Below are 19,525 nucleotides of genomic sequence, written 5' to 3' on the forward strand. Positions count from 1 at the left end.
TCTGTCTCCCCACCCAATCTTCCCTGGCCCCACTCCAGGAGAGGACAGAAAATAAAATCAAAACAAACACATAAATAATGAAGAAAAAATATATCAAAGCTGGGCGCCCATGGCTCACATCTAGCTATTCAGGAGGCTGAGATCTGAGGATTGCAGTTCAAAGCTAGCCTGGGAAGGAAAGCCTGCAGACTCTTATCTCCAATTAACCCCCAGAAAACCAGAAGTGGTTCAAGTGGTAGAGGACTTGTCTTGAGCTGAAATGCTGAGAGACAGTGCCCAGGCCCAGAGTTCAAGCCCCACAACTCACACACAAACAAAAAAAAAAACAAAAAACAAAAAAGCATCAAGGAATAGCAAGATTTTTCACCTCCTATGGGCTCTTATCCAAAAGGAAATGGCATGTTTTCCACAACTGCTCTGTTCTCTCTCCATCTAGAGTCAGGTCATAAGTAAGATATGGGCAGGGTGAGGTGGTACCTAGAAGAGAAAGAATCTGAATCGAATGCTAAAAAGACATTCTATAGTCAGACATAATTCAGAACAGCAGGAGGATGTACATCTAGATTAAGAAACAACCCATTACTGAAAGGTGCTTATTTTTACTTCAGTCCACTGCCAGGCACAGCACAGGCTTAGATAAGACAGAATCATCTGTTTTCAGACCCTAAGGTAGAACCATGTCCACGCAGCAGTGATGGTCTCCATAGTACGGGACAAGTCTGAAAGTTCCTGATGACTCCAAACTTCTGTTCCTTAACTGTTGTAATCTGTAATGGAGTTGCCTGCTGTCACTGGGATTCACCTCCCGAGGCTTATGTGCTGCTATTGCACAAAATGTTTATTTATGAGACTCCAATGGGACACCATCCAAGGAGGAAATGGTTCATGAAGAAGATTCCAACTCCATGACATACAGAGCCTGTGTTGTATATTGTGCTACAGATACTTGGGTTTGGGAACAGAGAGTTACTTCCAAAGACAACCCTCAAATGTTCAAATTGCAAGCATCACACTGCTGTAAGATAAAAGGCACGTGTCTGTAAGACAGAGGTGTAAAGGATCTTTACAAAACTGTCCATTAGTTTCCATCCACAGGGCCTTCCAAAAGCTTTGCATATTGGCAGTGTACTATGCAAGACACATGGTAAAGCACTTCTTCACAGCATCCCTATAGGGAGGAAAAATGCAAAAAGATGAATGAGGTATCATCCCCTCAAGGCCCCTGTCAGTGGCAAAGACCCTCTGTGAATGTCCCACAGTGGCCTGTTCCTGAGAGGAAAGGGCCTGGACTGCAAGACAGACCTCCACCCTCCTCAAAAGAGCTGCCCAAAGCCACACTGCAACTAGGAAGTTCTAGTCCTCCAGCGCCCCCTTTCTGCTCACTTTCCCATCACAAGGTTTCCCCACGTGAGATACTATAAGAAAACAAGCATATAATTAGATTCCTCCATCTCTTAAAAGCAGTGACATTAAACTGATGCTCACCTCTATAATAAAAAATAAGTACATAAAACCTCAAAACTATGGATTAAGAAAGATAATGTGCATATATTTATTCTATATTACAGATGATGTCACTGAGGGACAGTGATGCATGTTAATACATTTTAGTTGTATAATTAGCTTCAATGGACAGGTGCCCTTAACTTCTTAATCATAATAAAACAGTCATATAAGCTTTGCCTATTTAGCTCAAAGAATTTTGACAGGTACTCTCTAAAAATAAAACTTTCTGAACTAAAAGGCCCTATGCAAATATATCACCAACTATAAATGTTAAAAATTGCATTTCCAAATAAATAGTCTTACCTGGCAAATGGAATGAAGGATAGGCTGTACCTATAATGAAAATCAAAAGGCCAAATAAATAAAGATTTGTGGAGATTACACAGTAGTGTTCCTGAGTTCTCAATGTACCTAAATTTATTTATCCAGGCCCACTGTCCTCCATGGTCTAGGAATGTGCATGCACACGTGCTCATACAACTTTACCATATGCAAAGCTGTAGCCATCAAAGGGGGAAAAACCTTGTGACACTAATCCTAATGGCCTCAGTTTCACTGGGGTTCGGCTTTTACCAAGTGAGCTAACAGCAAGCACCTAAAATAGGCAAATTTCAGATATCCAGATGGCCTAGAAGCTCTATTCTGAAAGAACTGCAAATATAATCCACAACAGTTGCTTTCAAAGATTTTATAAGCCCTTAACAGAGTTTAACTTTGACTCAGCTACAATACATTTTCTGTTCTTCTACCATTAAAAAAGAAAAAGAAAAATACTACCCACTCTATTCCCACAATGGAGTGAATATCTATGAGAGGTCTTCAAGATCCCAAGCCCTTGCTGAGTCCCAGTGAGATCAGGATGGTGTGAAGAGGCTCTACAAGTCAAAACTCTCAATAACTAGACTCTATGTGTTAGACAAACCCTTCAGCTGGAATCCTAAAGCTAACAGGCCTCCAATGTATACACTGACCTTGGTACCATTATGTCAGTCAGCCTCTGCTCCTCATCTCCCACAGAAAGTTCCCACTCTGCCCTTCTGTTCAATGATTCACTCTATCATAACTGTAACAATTCTTGTTTTTCTTACCACTTTCCTTTTCTGTTAATGTCTGACTCACAGCCTCATTATACCTATTATTCCTGTTCTTAAAATGCTTTAGCAGCCATCCAGTAGCTGCGTAGGACCACTCAAGACCACTAATGCCATCTATTGGCTGTAAGCTGTGGTACAGGAACCTGATTTCACTTGAGTGACTGAGAATTCTTCAGTGGCAGAACTTCTGTATGTTACTAATCCTCACACCTACAGCACATTGAGTTTTTATCTCCTTTGTTGCATGTGTTAGAGGTTTGAGTGAGAACAGGCTACTACAAAGGTTACTTACCACGTCAAGGCTAAAGACTGCAAAATGCAGAAGATGAGTGCAAGTCCCTTGTTAATCTGAAAGAAAGATAATAGGGTCACAGGACAATGCGTGACAATGGGCATGAACCAAAAAATTTACAGGATTTAACAATCTACACTTACCCACCAAAAGGCAGAACACAGTGTCAGCACAAAACACACCTAGAAGGAGAGAGGAAAGATTTAATTAATATACTAATAATGAAAGCCTTATTGTTCTTGACAAACTCACAGCAGTTTCTGTTAGGCTGCAGAGTTCAGAGTCTATGATTATCACGACAACCCCCTGCATCCTTTGTTTCAAAGCAGTTAACCCATCTTAATGGCAGAAGTGCTAAAATCTCCAAGAAATCAGATCAGCCAACAAGATTAAAAAGGCAAAGACGCTTCTCTATTTACAAGCATTCTTCTGACCCAGCCATTCACCCATCCATCTTTTCATTCAAACAAACAGAGCTTCCCACAAACTTGTGTACTTTAACTCTGGCAAAACACCAGTGTCTGTAATAGAAGAATATGTGAGGACAAGGGTCAATGTAACATAACAATTTCACAGTCAGCAAGCCAGTTATCTGTCTACATGTCATCTGAGCCTTTTCCTAACTCCTTTCTTAGAAAGCTTTTTCCACAAGAGACTGATCCAGGTCATCCACTTACAAGGCAGTAGCAGTCCCTGCCTTTCTCCAAAATAGTACCTATATTAATCAGTAAGTCCTTAAACATTTTCTGTGTCTAGCACTGTACCTGGTGCTCTGTAGGACACAAAATAAATAAGCAAATAAGTTCATGCCTTAGAGAACTTACCTATTTAAGCAAATGAGATATATATAAGTGAAACTAATAAGAGAAGTATGCTTATCTAGTCTAGGGCCATACCACCCTGAACGCGCCTGATCTCGTCTGATCTCAGAAGCTAAGCAGGGTCGGGCCTGGTTAGTACTTGGATGGGAGAAGTATGCTTATCTAATCCTCCATGTTGTAATAGGATATGAGATCAGGAGTCAGAAGAAAGAAGTCTAAAAAAATTTGTGTGTGTTGGTCCTGAGGCTTGAATTCAGGACCTGGGCACTATCCCTGAGCTTTATTACTCAAGGCTAGTGGCCTACCACTTGAGCCACGACTCCACTTCCAGATTTCTGCTGGTTAATTGGAGATAAGTCTCACCTATTTTCCTGCCCCTGGTGGCTTTGAACTGTGATCCTCAGATCTCAGCCTCATGAGTAGCTAGGATAACAGGCATAAGCCACTAGCTTGGGATGATTTTGATGGCCATGTGTCCATGTGAGACAAAGAGAGGCATTCTGGATCAATGGAAATAAAAACTCCCAAATGGTCAGGATGAAACATTCTGACATTCAGGGGGCTAAGGCAGGAAGATTTCAAGGTCAAGACTGGCCTGATACATAGCATGACTCTATCTCAAAATAAGAAGCACTGAGAATATAGCTCAGTGGTACAATGCTTGTCAAGCATGTGCAAGGCCCCAGGTTCAACTTCAGGGAAGGAAAGAAATTCGCTGGTGAGAAGCTCAGCTAAAAACCAGAACATACCAGCACCAGAATAGTTGCAATGAGACGTGTAGGCTCAAACATGCGCTTCAGTTGTTTCAAAGGTCCCATGAGGAAGATGGTACTAAGATAAAACACACAAACCATTCAGAACAGAATCATATGTGGCACACCAAGCCAACTCCTCATGATTTCCTGTGGCAAAAATATAGGAAAAGCTACAAACATTTTAACAGCTCTTACTATGTGTCAAGAACTGTGCTTATATATTCTGTGCATTGCTCTCAAGGACCTATGGGATAGCAACAATTATCATGCTTACCTTGGACAGGAGGAAAAATGAAGCCTAGAGGATTATGCATCTAGCCAGTAAACAACAGAGCTAGGCTAAAAAGCCGTGTGAGTCTGGCACTATACCACACTCATACCATTAAGCTTGATGACCCTTCTGAGAAAGGCTTGACTATCAACCCATAAAATAACCAACCATGTATTTTTTTAAAAAAGAAATACCATACCCATACCTTAAAGGCTTAGGTTGTATTAAAAAAATTTAATATTTCATTTTCTTACATACCTCAGGGACTAATTTTAATGATGATCACATTAGTTGTTGAATGTCTACTAACTGGCAGATATTACATACGTTATTCCCCTCACCACCTCTGAAACCAATATTACATGTATTTAAGAGACATGGAAAATAAAGCGTAGAAAGACTCATTTAAGTATTCAAGATCACATAGCTGGTAGCCCAAAGAGCCAGCATCTACCCCAACTCTATCCTGAAAAACACCCCTAGCATACTTTCTGTAGGACTGAAAGAAACTGTCTGGGGAGTAGAGGGATCTGAAGTGCAGCAGACCCTCATGCCTAACAGTCAAGGGCCAGGGCCCAGGGCCAGGTCATATGGCCTAAGTCCCAAGGATGTGCCCACATGGTATCAATACATTATTAACTCCTCACAGCTAGTATTTATTTAATACAAGCCAACTGTAAGATGACATTAGCTATTCAGAACTCACTAAAAACAAAAGAAAATATAAATAAGTCAGCCTCCCTCTGAAGTGCCAAGAAGCTATAACCTGAATTCAAGGCTACTTTCTCAACTCAAGTGTCTGTGTAGATCGATCCCTGTAACCAATAGGAAATGAAGAAGCAATAGCCAAGACCAGTTCTAAAAATTAAATATAGCATATATAAAAATAAAACAGGGAGCTGGTAATGTGGCTTAGTGGTACAGAGCTTGCCTAGCATGCATGAAGCCCTGGGTTTGACTCCTCAGTACCACATAAAACAGAAAAAGCCAGAAGTGGGGCTGTGGTACAAGTAGTAAAAGAGCTCAGGGACAATGCCTAGGCTCTGAGTTTAAGCCCCAGGACTGGCCAAAAAATAAAATAAAATAATAAAAATAAAAATATAACAAATTGGAGGTATGGTTCAAGTGGTAGACCTGCCTAGCAAGTATGGAGCTCTGAGTTCAAACCCCAGTAACCATCACCAGGGATGGCTGTGTGTATATATACATAAGAATACAAACACACACACACACACACTCACACACACACATATATATATATGTTCATATAATCTCTTTACATACACACATAAATCTCTTTATAAATCTCTTTATATGTGTATGTAGAGATTATATGTGTATGTAAAGAGATTATATATAGTGACAATAGGTAAAGCCACAATTTCCTGATAATACTCAGAAAATGATTTATACTTTCATTTCCCTCCACAGTGCTCTGAAGAGTCTACCCCATAAAGATTAGCTAAAAGGCTCTTTTAGACTAAGCCACACACTGAAATAAATATGTTCAATCTAGACCATACATTTAATCCACACAGTCTTCCCAAAGCAAAACCTCCCCAAAGTGACTATTTTATAAAGCTTTAGCAGCACCCTTAGACATTTCTAAGGGCACTGGCACACACATGAATAAGTTCAGCTTAAAGAAGGTGACCAGTGTCATGCATTCAACATCTGTTTTACTCCTCCAGCCAAACACATTGGTGGGGGCAAGTAAGACACAAGCACAGCCCTTGTCAGGAGACTGTAGTAAATTGGTGTGATCCCTGTGCTGTCATATCAGTATATATGGGAAAAAGAAGAGGAGGCAATCCAAGAATGTGTCAAATTAGAGGTGGCTTTGAGATGTATTATCCACCAAACTAGGTGAAGAAAGAGGAAACAGTACTACAGGCAGAGAAGAGATCAAGTAATATAAAGATGCTTGGAGACATTTGAGAAGCAGAGCCTAGCTGAGTAGGAGCTGAGGGAAACCAAATCTCAAAGGTCTCTGCTGGTACACATGTGAGGAGTTTGGATTCCATCAGTAGAGGAGACTGGGAGCCACTTGAGGGGCTATATATGAATGGCTTATGACCTCAGTGAAACTGGCTTGGAGAGGGACAACAGAGGAGGCCAAGACACCCAGCAGAGAAATACTGCAATCGTTCAGGTGAAAGGTTATGGGGGTTCAAATATTCCCTTCTCTAGGAACTCCTCTAATTCCCCAGCTTTGCTTTCCACATCCTATTGTGTCATCAGTTTATCTGCCTGCCTGGCTGGTCACTGAGCTCCAATGGAACAGAAATCAAATTGTACTTATTGTCTTTGAAGTCCTAATTCAGAGCCCAGTACTATATGACCTACGCTTACCTAGTCAATGGCCAGCCAGGCTCACACCTATAATCCTAGCTACTCAGGAGGCTGAGATCTGAGGATCTCAGTTCAAAGCCAGCCCAGGCAGGAAAGTCCATAAGACTCTTTTATCTCCAATAAACCACCAGAAACTGGGAGTGGCACTATGGCTCAAGTGGTAGAGCACTAGCCTTGAGCTGAAGAGCTGAGGACAGCACCCATGAGGGACAGCGCCCAAGATCAACCAAAAAAAAAAGGTTACCTCCCAATTGATGCGATGTTACCGAAGGTATAAAACACTGCGAAGAGGAGGAGCCCTTTCCTGGGCACCCACAGCAGAAGGGTACCCTGGAAGTGAAAACACAGCACATTTGCACATGAGTACAACAACTCTTCCCACTAATCACCAACCAGGAGTTCACAGAAGGAGGCTTGAGGAGCCTGCCATTCTCCCTACCTCCCCATACCATTTCTTCTTACCCATACCATTTCAGGGAAAGGCAAAAGGGGAAAAGAGGTGAGCAGAAGGGAGAGGAGATTTCAAAGAAAAGTAGGAAGAAAAGACAGAAAAAGGAAAGGATCTTACCAGCAGGGAGAAGAGAATTCCTACAGCAAAACACGCAATGAAGCCCTTTATTCTGGTCCCCCAGCTTAATGAAGATGCCTCAACAACCTGAAATTTCAAAAAACGGTGATTACATATACGCATATGCACATATAACCCAAACAAAGAAAGCACACATTTACCTTCAGAAGTGTTGCCAATCTAGATTGGGGAAAGCAGAGAACAGGGTCCTACATGCTGATAGCTACAGGAAGTCATCACATTAAGCAAACCTCAAGACCTGTTAAACTCTAACTTGAATCTCCTCTCCAAAGGTGATATAAGATGCTGGGCATCTCCAGAGGTGGAGATTCCTGCCTCCAGTACAATCAAGGAAACAGGCAGCAAATCAACCCAAAGCTTTTCCACAATCCAGGCAGAATGAGGAAACTGGAAAAGCAGAGCTCCAACGAGGCACAGTCTGAATCACAGAGGAAAAAAGACAAGGTCCCTGCACTCAGGCATCTGGGTACTGGTCATCCAGCCCAGATGTAGCTCTGTGGCATTTCTGGGACTCTAGAAGGAGAAAGCTGTCGTCCTTACCAGGATTTGTCCCTGCTACTTGCTCTCAGGCAGATTTTTTTTTATCAGCCAAGTCACCCAAGGGTCAGACAGTTCCTCGTTAATTAATTACTGCTCTGTTATTCCAGGTTCTCTGACACGATTAATGCTTCCTTGTAACAAAGTTCAGGGGAAGCTGATATTTCCAGAAAAACTCTACTGAACTTACAAAAGCCCATGACAGTTTCTTTTTCCATGTCAAAAAATGCAATCAGGTCTCTGAAGCAGGCCCTGCCTAGGCTATCTACTTGATCCAAGAGGGCTCAACTGCCCCTAGTTGGACAAAGGCAGCTACCACTGAGGAACAAAACCAAGTGGGGCAGCCAGACCCAGTATTTGTTTACACAGAGACACTCTTATACAGGCAGCACAGTCTCCTCCCAGACAAAGTGGTCTAAGTCAACTCCCACATTTCCACCCTTCTCATGGAGGAAGGTACTGTGCAGAAGCTGCAAGGGTCACCTGTTTTCAAGCTGTCAAACCAGAAACTTGAAGGACCAAAAGTTCCCCAGGCATTGCAGGTACTACAGCACAAGGATTTAATCTCTACTCAGTAGGAAGGTATTTAGGTCATCATAGGTTCTCTTCACACTCCCATATGGTCACATTTACGACACAGAAGTTAGGCTTACAGTACTCCAACAGAACAGATACAGAAAGGTATGACATAGATGAAGCCTGCACAGGAGGAACGATTAGGAAGGAGATGGACTGCCTAGCACATGCAAGGTCCTGCATTCCATCATCAGCACCACAAAAATAAAGGTAAGTGGGGGAGAGGGAAGGCATGCACCAGGGAGCATGTTATAATGTGACAGTTGAGCCATCTAGCCTCTGAAGAGTCTGTCTCTCTGGTTCCAAAATGATCCAGGGGATGTTGTTCCCCTGCTTTCCTGAGCCACAGACATTGAAGTTGGACCACTTCTAACTAACCCATGTAATTTCCACCAAGGGCAGACAAGAATGCAAAGCTACTATTCTTCCTACTCCTGCAAGAACCAAAGAATTTTCTTGCCAGGGTAAAAAGGGGAACAAAGCCCCATGGAGGGAGAAAGGAGTGGTCAGCCGGCCTGGACTAGATTTGTCCTAAACTGCACTCCACTTGGCATCAACAGGAACATTCACAAAGACCTTTTTGGCTGTTTATTTTTAGGAAGATAAACCATAAGGTTAAGTGTCAAATCTGAATTGTACTTGACACAGTGCTAACTCATCTCAACAGGACAGTGAGATTCAACCCTGGTTAAAAAAAAAAAATCATGGACAAGAAGAAACAATTCCACCAAAACTATTTCTGGTTTCTATCTTAAGAAAAGAACATGATACTTTGGTTCTACAAGCTGAAACCATCTGTTTGCTTTTTGGCCAAAATGAGGAGGATTTAGGCAACTGAATAATTTCACCACTGTGTTTTTCCACTATCTGTATGGCTACCAGTTCTTTTACACTTGCTCAGAGAAAGCAGAAGCTACTTTCCACTTCTTCCAACTGTACTCAATGAAAGCAAAACCTTCCTTTTTGCCAACTTTTGAAAAGGAACTCAGCTGATGTAAAATATCTCTCTAAATCCTAGTTACTTAAAGTTAGACCAGCACAAAGTTTTTAAAAAAATTCAAAACTAGCTAAAACAGACCCTCGATAGAATTGGTAGGCAATGTGTTCAAAGCTGTCTGCCTGACAGTCATGCACAAAGGCCCCTTTGACTCCAGGATGTGGAGGGAAAGAGGGCTCCTGCCAAGAAGTAAAGCTAAGGATTATTAGGGCTACTCGATTATACCAGAAGACAGCCAGACAGGCATGCTGCTCATTCCTGTGCCCTCAGATCAGATACCATTCAAACTTCCTCATCCAGAGACTTCCGCACAGGGAACAAACAGTCTATCCTTTCAGCAAGAAAGGTGTGTTTACAAACACAAGAGGTCAATTAGAAAACTCATCATGAGGCTGTTGATGATTAGACAAACTTTATAGCTACCTACAGTAAATAGAGATGTTCATACTTTTGTGGTTGGTATTAAAACAATAATTTCAAAAAATTAAATATCTCTTAGTAACCGTTTAATGATTATGTCATTGAGTTTGAAGAGATTTTTTTAAGGCCACCTCATCCAGCTTACCACATAAAGTAGGAATTTTACCACAGAATCCTGCTTTGCCAGCCTCAAAACCATGGAAAATGAAAATATGGTCTCATTATCACCAGTATTTCAAAGGAAGCCCTTCCTAAATAAGTGAAAGCTAAACCAAAACAAAACCTAATGACTATAAAATGTCTCCAGAAGTTCCAAACTCTGGAACTGCCACAACAATGCACATAAACAGAAATCTCACTCTAAAAGAGGAAACTGATAGCAGTATTTAGTAACAGGAGAGAAGATCCTATTCTTTTCGAAATAAATGTTATATGTGCCTGAGCACACAAGAGAACAAGGTCCTTAATTTTATCCAACACAGGGAATTCACTATTTGGGACCAAACTAAGCTTTTTTTTTTTAAATGTTTTAATGATGTAATAAGTCTTCAATGGTATTTAATCATTCAGTCTTGAGGGTCTACCTTCTGCTTCATAATTTTCTAAACGTATAACATCTGCATAATCTGTCAAGAATCTTCTAGAAGAGTGTGGCTCTCTTAAACTCCAACTGCTCCAGCAGTTGTTGGTGGTCTACAAGGTACAGAGCTTTAGATGACAATCAGTGTGAAAAACTAAGTCTCAATGCAGTGATAAAATTCAATGTAGGCTGGGAAGGTGGCTCAGTGGTAGAGCGCTTGCCTTGCATGCATGAGGCCCTGGTTCGATTCCTCAGCACCACATAAGCAAAAAGGAAAAAGCCAGAAGTGGCACTGTGGCTCAAGTGGTAGAGCACGCCCAGGCCCAGAGTTCAGGTCCCACGACCGGACTCCCAAAAAAAAAAAAAATTTCAATGTATATCCTACAAAATTAAGAAAACTGAGGGAAGAAGTTGGGTTGAGAAGAATGGGAGATGCATAGTATACATGACCTGCTTTTCTTCATTACAATTCCTTTGTATAACTGAAGATAATAAAAATACATTTTTTTTTAAACCAAGTCCCAGACCTCAGGTGCCATCAGAGGTTCAATTCCTGAGTTCATAGCAGAGGCCAGAAATTGAGAAAAAAATTAAATCACTCCTGAGCCTTGACCAATTAATGAAGTCAAAAACCACAAAAGAACCCTGAGAATTGTCAAAAGAAGTGAAACTTCCATTCCTCTAACACTTAATTCCTACAGTGTTTTAGGGAATGATTCAAAAGATAAGTTTTACATTCTGAGTTTTACTTGGAGGGGGTGTAGTGGGCGGTAACCATATCCAACAAAACAAAACTCAGAATAAAATCAACCACAAGGGTTGATACAAAGGTTGATGCAAGCAGCCTGCTGAGAACATGAGTCACAGTGATTTGAAGGGAAACTCAGGTTTCGGCTCCATAAAACAGGCTTGTTTCTAATAAAAACAGGCAGGCAGGTATTGTCTTGTGAGCTTCAGACCTGCTAGGTCTTAGATCCCAGACCCCAGAAGGAGAGTTCTACAACCAGAGGAAGGGCACCAGGTAGGATGGGCGTGTCAACCCGGCCTCTGAAACCCAGGAAGGACCCAGGCCCCAGCCTCGGTGGGCTGTGAGCCTGGGACGATGCGAGGCCCCGCCCAGCACCGCACAGACCCGCCTGGGAGACCCCGGCCTGGGAGATCTCCGCCTGGGAGATCCCCACCTGACCTACGGGACTGTCGGGTGGCTCGGTCTCTACCCTGCCGTGCGCTCCGCAGGAGTGTTACTCCAATTTTACTCCCGGCCGTCCAGCTGGGATGGGGGTGGGACACGGAAGGGGCGCTGGGCAGGGAAGGACCCAGGGATCGAGGGCTCCAAGAATGGTGCCTGGGCTGCGCACCTGTGGCGGAACCTGCCCGAACCTGCCACGACAGATGGAAGAGGGCACCGAGCTACTTTACAAGAAATCTTGGACTTGGGGCACCGGCAGGCCCCAAGTCCTCACGTCCCGCGTCCCGGGTCCCCGAGCTCGCGGCACTCGACGCCTAGGCGCGCGAGCCGCGGGGGACGCAGGGGGCGCTCACTTCGGACAGGCCGCTCCGGTCCTCGGTGTCCTGTCCACTCAGCACCTTCTTTAGCTTGTCCATGGCTGGCCCCGGTTCCCACCTTCTCCAGACCCGGCGGCCACCGGTTGCGCAAGCTCGCTGGATCCAGGAGCTTCCGGGCCGCTCGGCCCCTCGGCGGCCACCGCCAACCACAGCTCGCCCCGCCCGAGTTCCAGCCCACCTGGCTGCCCAGCATGCCCCGCGTCGGCCCCGCCCCGAGCCGGCCCGCCCCGCCCTCCGGCTGGGCTTCAACCGGACGGGAGAATTACGATTAATGCAGACCCAGAGGTGTCAAACCCCTGGCCTTGTCGGTTTGATGCTGCATTCCAAACCGGAACATGAAACCTTGTGCGGACTTGTGAACCAGTGCTGTGGTTGGCTGTACTTACAATCTAAAAAGCATGGGGAAATGTAATAAATATATATATATATATATATATATATATATAATGTTTCTATTGTATATGTAGCACTACTGTAGATCTGGCTGAAAATGTGTGAGAGGTAAATTTGGCCAAAATCAAGGAACTGATTAAAATTTACCTGAAGGGAAAGGAATTGTACATTGTTTTGAACTTGGTGAATCATTTGTTCTACTGGGTGTGGGGAGGGAGAGGAGAGACAGATCTACAGTGAGGTTGTCAGATCAATTACACACCTCCTTCAACAAAGAACATTTATGAAAGGTTGTGGATATGTGCCTGTAGGAAAATTTGAATATTACCAAGAATCTTGGTCTGTTATAACTTAAGGGATTTGCCCCAAACCCTGTTTACTACAGTCAAGTGGTTGTGCTTCAGCAACTCAGGACTAGGGCACTGTCCCTGAGCTTTTTTGCTCAAGGCTAGCACTCTCACACTTAAGCCACAGCTCCATTTCCACCTTTTTGCTGATTAATTGGTAATGAGAGTCTTGTGGACATTCCTGCCAGGTCTGATTTCAAACCTCTCCCCTCAGATTTAATCTGTGAACCGCTGGCACAGACTGGAAAACAGGACTTTTGACTCTCACTTTAAACTTTCCTGCATGTCTGCATCACTTTTTTTTAACAGTGATAAAATAGACTTTTATTTACTTTGTTGAATCAGAGGGTTGTAAAAAAAATTATTGCTAATGTAGATATCAGGCCAACAGAAAGGTGTTTCAGAAGTCCAATTATATTGGAGTTTATTTAAACTAAGAGGAAAAGGTCATAATGTTTTCATGCAATACATACTCGGTTCTTTAAATAACAATTGTGACAAACGGTAGAAAGAATTAGAGAATGCTCTAACCTGTGATCCATACAAAACACCAATAGTCTGACATGTATATAATTAAAGTAGTATCTCACTTTTGGAAACACTAATAGCCAATACATACGGGCATGCCTTAGGTGGGCGTAGGAATGCAGGTTTTTCTAAAGAAACACACACACACTCACACACATACACACACACACAGAGGACCTATACTATTCAATTTAGAAACACACACACACTCACACACATACACACACACACAGAGGACCTATACTATTCAATTTCTTTAAAATCACTGAGCGAGAAAAGCAACAATGAGCTTCCATACTGATTTTACGCACCTTCTATACAGTACCTTGACTTAAATCCAAGAGCAAAAGTTAAGACTCGCCTCCTCTATTTTTGGTAAACAACTGCATGGTAAACTTAGATGACTTTTTCCCCTGGGTTTTACCTGGGAGTGGTCTTTTTAATATTTTACTTAAAAGAGGGCAGGTTTGGCACTTTTATACTGATGTCACCAATGTTAATATTTCTTGGGATCTCGGGAAGGTTCATATTCTTTACAGCTGATACAGCCCGAGCTGGAGCACCTGCCAAGCCAGCCTCAGACTTCTCCAGTTTGTTCTGCGCATCGATCTGCGTGACAATTTCATTCATGTTGGTCTCCAGCACCATTCCGCCCATCACCATTCCTGCCAGGATATTGTGAACCTTGTCTACATGGAATATTAAGTCCAGCTCACATACATTCTCGAAACATTTGTCTAAGGTCTCCAACGAACACCTGAATGAGGTCTAAAATGCCAAGTTCGCTTTCTGAGGAATCCACACAGAAGACAAAATACAGCGTTGCATAGTGTCTGTAGATCAGCTTGTTGTCAAGAGTCTCCAATTAACTGGATGTAACTCCATAGGCCACACAAAGTTACACAGCTTAAGACTGATTATCAAAAGCCTCCTTCCAGGAAGTTGCAGACATTCTCGTCTCTCTTGGACACTAGGTGGAAGGTCTCCCGGATGATCTGCTGCTGGGTGTCTTCACTGTAGGACTGGTAGAACTTGGACGGCCGCCGCTTCTTGTGGTTTTGAAGATGAGGATGGCCTTGATCATGGCTGGGTCTGGCCGGCCGGAGGGGCGCTGGGGAAGGACGGCTCGGGCCAGGCTCAGGACAATGCCAGCGCCCAGCCCGCGCCGTCTGCATCACTTTGAATCTATTATTTACACTCTTCCTGTTTTCTCAGCAACAGACTGATTTCTTGTCACCAAATTCATAGCAAATTGGCCTTGACTAGCCTGCTTCTGTAGGCCTTGTGTCAGACCTGTGATATAGCTTAACGTTCTTTCCTCATTTCCCAATAGCTAAACTACCTCATCTGCGGTTTGTATGACCCCCCCTCCCCAATAGCAGCAGAACTGGTTACACAGTGGGGTCTTAGAGCCAGATTATTTCATAGTCCCTCATCTAAAGTCAGACAAGTTTTGTTCCTTCTCTACCAGCGATTATTCTTTGTCCAGAAGGGAGAAATTTCCCTCTCTTCCCCCAGAAACAGGTATGTTTTACCAGTGTTCTTCAGGAACAATGGATTTTGCCAGGAGTGGTGGTAATAGGGTTGTTGCTTCTCTCTACAGCACCCTAAGAAGCACCTGAGAAAAGTGGACAGGATTTTTTTGGGGGGAGGGTCCGGTTGTGGGGCCTGAACTCTGAACCTGGGCGCTATCCCTCAGCTCTTCAGCTCAAGGTTAGAGCGCTCTACCACTTGAGCCACAGCGCCACTTCCGGCTTTTTCCTTTTTGCTTATGTGGTGCTAAGGAATCGAACCAGGGCCTCATGCATGCAAGGCAAGTGCTCTACCACTGAGCCACCTTCCCAGCCCCTGGACAGGATTTTTAACTCTCCCACATTCCAGAACTACTGACCAGGATTTTTGGTGGTCCTCAGCCCTTAATCTAGTCTTTCTTGTTCATCAACTGTAGGTAGGTCCCTGGTCCTTCAGATAGAAATTATGAAGGTATCTAAGTCCCCTTAATTGAGCCTTTCTGCTATTCTAAACTGATAGGCTAGTCCAACGTAACTCAAGAATTTTAAATGTCTGCTATTTTCTTATCCACTTCTATTATGCCACTCCCCCTTTTTTTTTGTCAGTCGCGGGACCTGAATCTGGCCCTGGGTGCTGTCCCTCAGCTCTTCAGCTCAAGGTTAGCGCTCTACCACTTGAGCTGCAGTGCCACTTCCTGCTTTTTCTGCTTATGTGGTGCTGAGCAATCGATCCCAGGGCCTCATGCATGCAAGGCAACTTCCCAGCCCCATGGCCATATTTTATAGTTCTGATGACACTCTATGTCCTCTCTCCTTGGAGGAATTATTACTCTTTTGGATTTAGAATACTTATTTCCTTAGTGATTTGCTGAAGAAAAGCAGTAAGTTTGTAGATTGCCTGGTGTTTTCTCCTAAATTGTAAACAATCTCAATGTTTCTGCATCTTCCAAAGCCGTATTCTGATTATCTTTTTTCTCTTAGGTCCTTACTATTTCCACCACTGCACTCAGTAAATTTTGTAATTATTTTTGTCTCCTCCATTCAGCTTTAGGCGTGTGGAAACAAACAGTTGCCCTTCTGTATTCACTGGGACTGCATACACAGAATCCCTTTCTCTTCTAGGATACCAAATTTACAGATGTTCAAATCTATAGATAAAATGTCACCGAAATATTTTCACATATTCTTTAAATTATCTCTAAATTCTTTATAATACCTAACACAATGTAAATGTCATATAATATTGTTCAGAGAAGATGACGACATATGGTCAATACAGGTGTGATTTTTGTCAAGTACTTTTTTAATTGAATTTATGTATAAAACCCATGTATATGGAGGGTTAACTATATTATGTATTCTGATCACTGTAATCTTAGATGTTGGACACATAGTAGTCAAAAGTTGAATAGAATGACATTCAACAGGTTCACGTTTTCAAAAACAGGAAAACATTCCACCATAAATTATTGGCTAATTAAAATATCCATAGCAGTATTGGAAAACATAAAAAGGGAAGGGATTAAAAGCCCAAAAGTAAACTACCTCTTCAGTTTTCATTTATAGCCTAGTCTGCATGGATAATTTGTCTACAATGTTGGCCAAGTTTAGAACATAAAGAAAAAATTATTAAGATATACTCCCAAACCACTCTACTTCAATGAAGAGAAGCTGAAATAAATTTTAAAAAAAAATCAAGCATAGATCAGGAATTCCTCATTTTTATTCTTATAAAAGACATTGCAACAAATAAATATAAAATGGTATATGTCATATTTAGCAATGGCCAAATACATTTTCTTAGTATTTCCCCACAGGAGTAAAACTAATGAAATTTTCAGAAGTATATTCACCCTAACCACCTTCTACACTCTTTAAAAAAAAATTAAATTCTGAACTGGGAATGTGGCTTAGTGATAGAATGTTTGCCTAGCATACATGAAGCCTTAGGTTCAATCCCTCAGTACAACATAAACAGAAAAAGCCAGAAGTGGCACTGTAGCTCAAGTAGTAGAGTGCTAGCCTTGAGCAAAAGAAGCTCAGGGATAGTGCCCAGTCCCTGAGTTCAAGCCCCAACACTGGCCAAAAAAAAAAAAATCTTCACAATGTTTAGCAATGCATTATCAAAATAAGTAATCTAAGACTACTTGGAGACCAAGACATTTAAATCAACTAAGTTTTAAAAATACATGTGGGTATACACACACATATACACATAATATACATTGCCCGGAAACACCAATTAATGAATATTCTTACAAGTTTTTCATTTCTTATAATCTGCATGAATAGACTCTGTTCTATTTAAACTTAAAATGTATATATGTATGTATGTATATTCACATATATATACATGTACACACATCATCACACTTTCCTATCCTAAGAGAAAACTTTAAATACAGGTATATTTAATATACAATAAACAACAAAATCCTAATTTCCTATACTTTGGAGGTAATTAAGACAAATACTAAAATTATGTGTGACAAATTTAGCTATTAAGACAGACCCTGCCTGTTTCACTCACAACTATATATCAAAGTCTGGGCACTGATGAATATTGAAATGTATTTTTTCACTGAAATTTATCTTCAAGCTAAAATCGAAGGGCTTTGCTAATACTTTGAATTAGGTAATCTTATTTAATGGCTTACCCATCAAGTGGAAATGTAATAGTTATTTCAAGGTAGAACAAAGAGGTAATTACCTCCTTGTTCTTTAAAAATTTACTTAAGAATCTGCTTCCTTATTTGATGCTTAAATATTTTTCCACTTTATGAAGACCATCTAGAAAGGTAGAAAAGAATATAAAAATGTTAAATATTCATCATCAAAATAACCACATTATTTGAAATTTACTTTTGTATCTGTATTAATGAGGCCCTGTACTGAAAAGATGGAGGAAAGACAACTCTAATAACCCAGGAAATTCTGTCCAAGTTTCCAGGTGCATAATAGCCTAAGTTTCCCACACTTGGGTTTTTTGGTTCTATTTCTAAAACTTGCTTTAAGTTCCACAGTTAACTTAAAATGTGGGGCTAAATACATTTTTAAGTTTCTGTGGGTAAAGATCATTAAACCATAAAATTAATTTCCTAAGTGACAAGTCACAACTCTCCGTAAGTTTGAGTAAATATCAGAAAGCCCAAAACGAACAGCCAGTATCAACATGCACAATCAGGAATCCTATTAAAGTCACAAAGTATTGTGATTTATTTAAATTAGTCTCTTCACAGTTGAAGACAATGTTTCATGATGGATGCATACTATGTCCACAGCTCATGATACATATACATATCACTACTGCTGAGGTCATACTTTGTGATACTTTAGGAATCCAAATTTAATTCCAGAACATTCAAATCTGGATTATGAATTTGAAGATAGACCGTACAAACAGCAGTTGAGTGAACCTGCCTACAACATTTTATTTTTATTTTTATTTCCTTTAAGGCTACAGAAAATCTGTACATAAGCAAGGTAATTAATGCTCATAACAAAAATACCCCCTACAAATAGCCAACATGTCCAGTCAAATTCCACAGTGAAAACATGTTATATCACATTCTATTCCACGGGTGTACTTTCTTGTGAGTCTGAAGAGTTAGGGTCAACTCTTTCTGGAAATATTAGCTTCTCACATACTGCCTCCTTTATTGGTAAATACTGTGATATTTCATTAGGTTCTGTGAAGAGGGCAGGTGGAAGATGCTAGAAAATACATAAATCATATTAGCATATACTCAATTATAGCATTGATGTTTTTAAAAAATATTCTAGTTCAAGCATTCATAAAGCATACCAATTTCCAAATCAAATATATAAATATATACTTAATGAATATATATATCATTAAGCACTCCTAGAAATGCCCAATATTTCCTGTCAATCATTCCATTTTTCTACTGATTTTCAAAGACCACAGGGTTATATAATTTATAAATGCTGGAATAAATGTAAGAATCTGGTTTATGATGCTTTATTAACTTGAAAGCACTGGCCTTAAATTACAGCCCAGTGCATAGTCTATTATCCACAAATATATCAAGGTAGAAATAAATAGTAAGAGGTTGGAGGCATGGCTCAGTTGGTAAAGCACAAGCCAATGAGAAAATTCGCCAAGTACCAAGTTCAAATCCCAGTCTCAAAACAAAAAGAAATAAATAATAAGGGTAAAATAATATTGTTTATGGAAAGGTATTACCTTTTAGCCACTCATGATAAAATCTTAAGTACTAAGAAGCTCTTCCAAGTTCCAGAGGAGCAAAAACTAAAGAAAACAAGTCATAGTGCAGAATTGCCACATTTTAAGAAGAAAAAAGGACAATGTAGCTAGAAACTCTAAAGTGGTAGCAAGTGGAAAGAACACATATTCACATATTGGTGC

The 19,525-nt window shown here is 41.2% G+C and overlaps 2 protein-coding genes and 1 pseudogene across 2 annotated transcripts in view; all 3 read right to left on the reverse strand.

Annotated features, from left to right (window-relative positions):
* Positions 1–425: 425 nt before the first annotated feature.
* On the reverse strand, positions 426–12,499 carry Sft2d2 (SFT2 domain containing 2). The gene is made up of 8 exons (XM_042677319.1): positions 12,333–12,499; positions 7,660–7,746; positions 7,336–7,421; positions 4,463–4,544; positions 3,036–3,074; positions 2,893–2,948; positions 1,810–1,839; positions 426–1,168 (listed from the first exon to the last, which is right to left on the reverse strand). The coding sequence occupies exons 1-8, from the start codon at positions 12,393–12,395 to the stop codon at positions 1,129–1,131; spliced, it is 483 nt and encodes a 160-aa protein (XP_042533253.1). The 5' UTR covers positions 12,396–12,499; the 3' UTR covers positions 426–1,128.
* Positions 12,500–14,065: 1,566 nt separating this feature from the next.
* On the reverse strand, positions 14,066–15,200 carry LOC122106057 (annotated as a pseudogene).
* Positions 15,201–17,229: 2,029 nt separating this feature from the next.
* The window catches only part of Tiprl (TOR signaling pathway regulator), a 29,472-nt gene continuing 27,176 nt past the window's right edge, over positions 17,230–19,525 (reverse strand). The window contains exon 7 of the mRNA XM_042677318.1: positions 17,230–18,849. Within this exon, the coding sequence (XP_042533252.1) occupies positions 18,706–18,849 (144 nt within the window). The 3' untranslated portion in view covers positions 17,230–18,705. The remainder of the gene's footprint in view (positions 18,850–19,525) is intronic.

The sequence above is a fragment of the Dipodomys spectabilis genome, unplaced genomic scaffold, assembly GCF_019054845.1.
Source record: "Dipodomys spectabilis isolate Male_0828 unplaced genomic scaffold, ASM1905484v1 ptg000036l, whole genome shotgun sequence".
NCBI lineage: Eukaryota > Metazoa > Chordata > Mammalia > Rodentia > Heteromyidae > Dipodomys > Dipodomys spectabilis.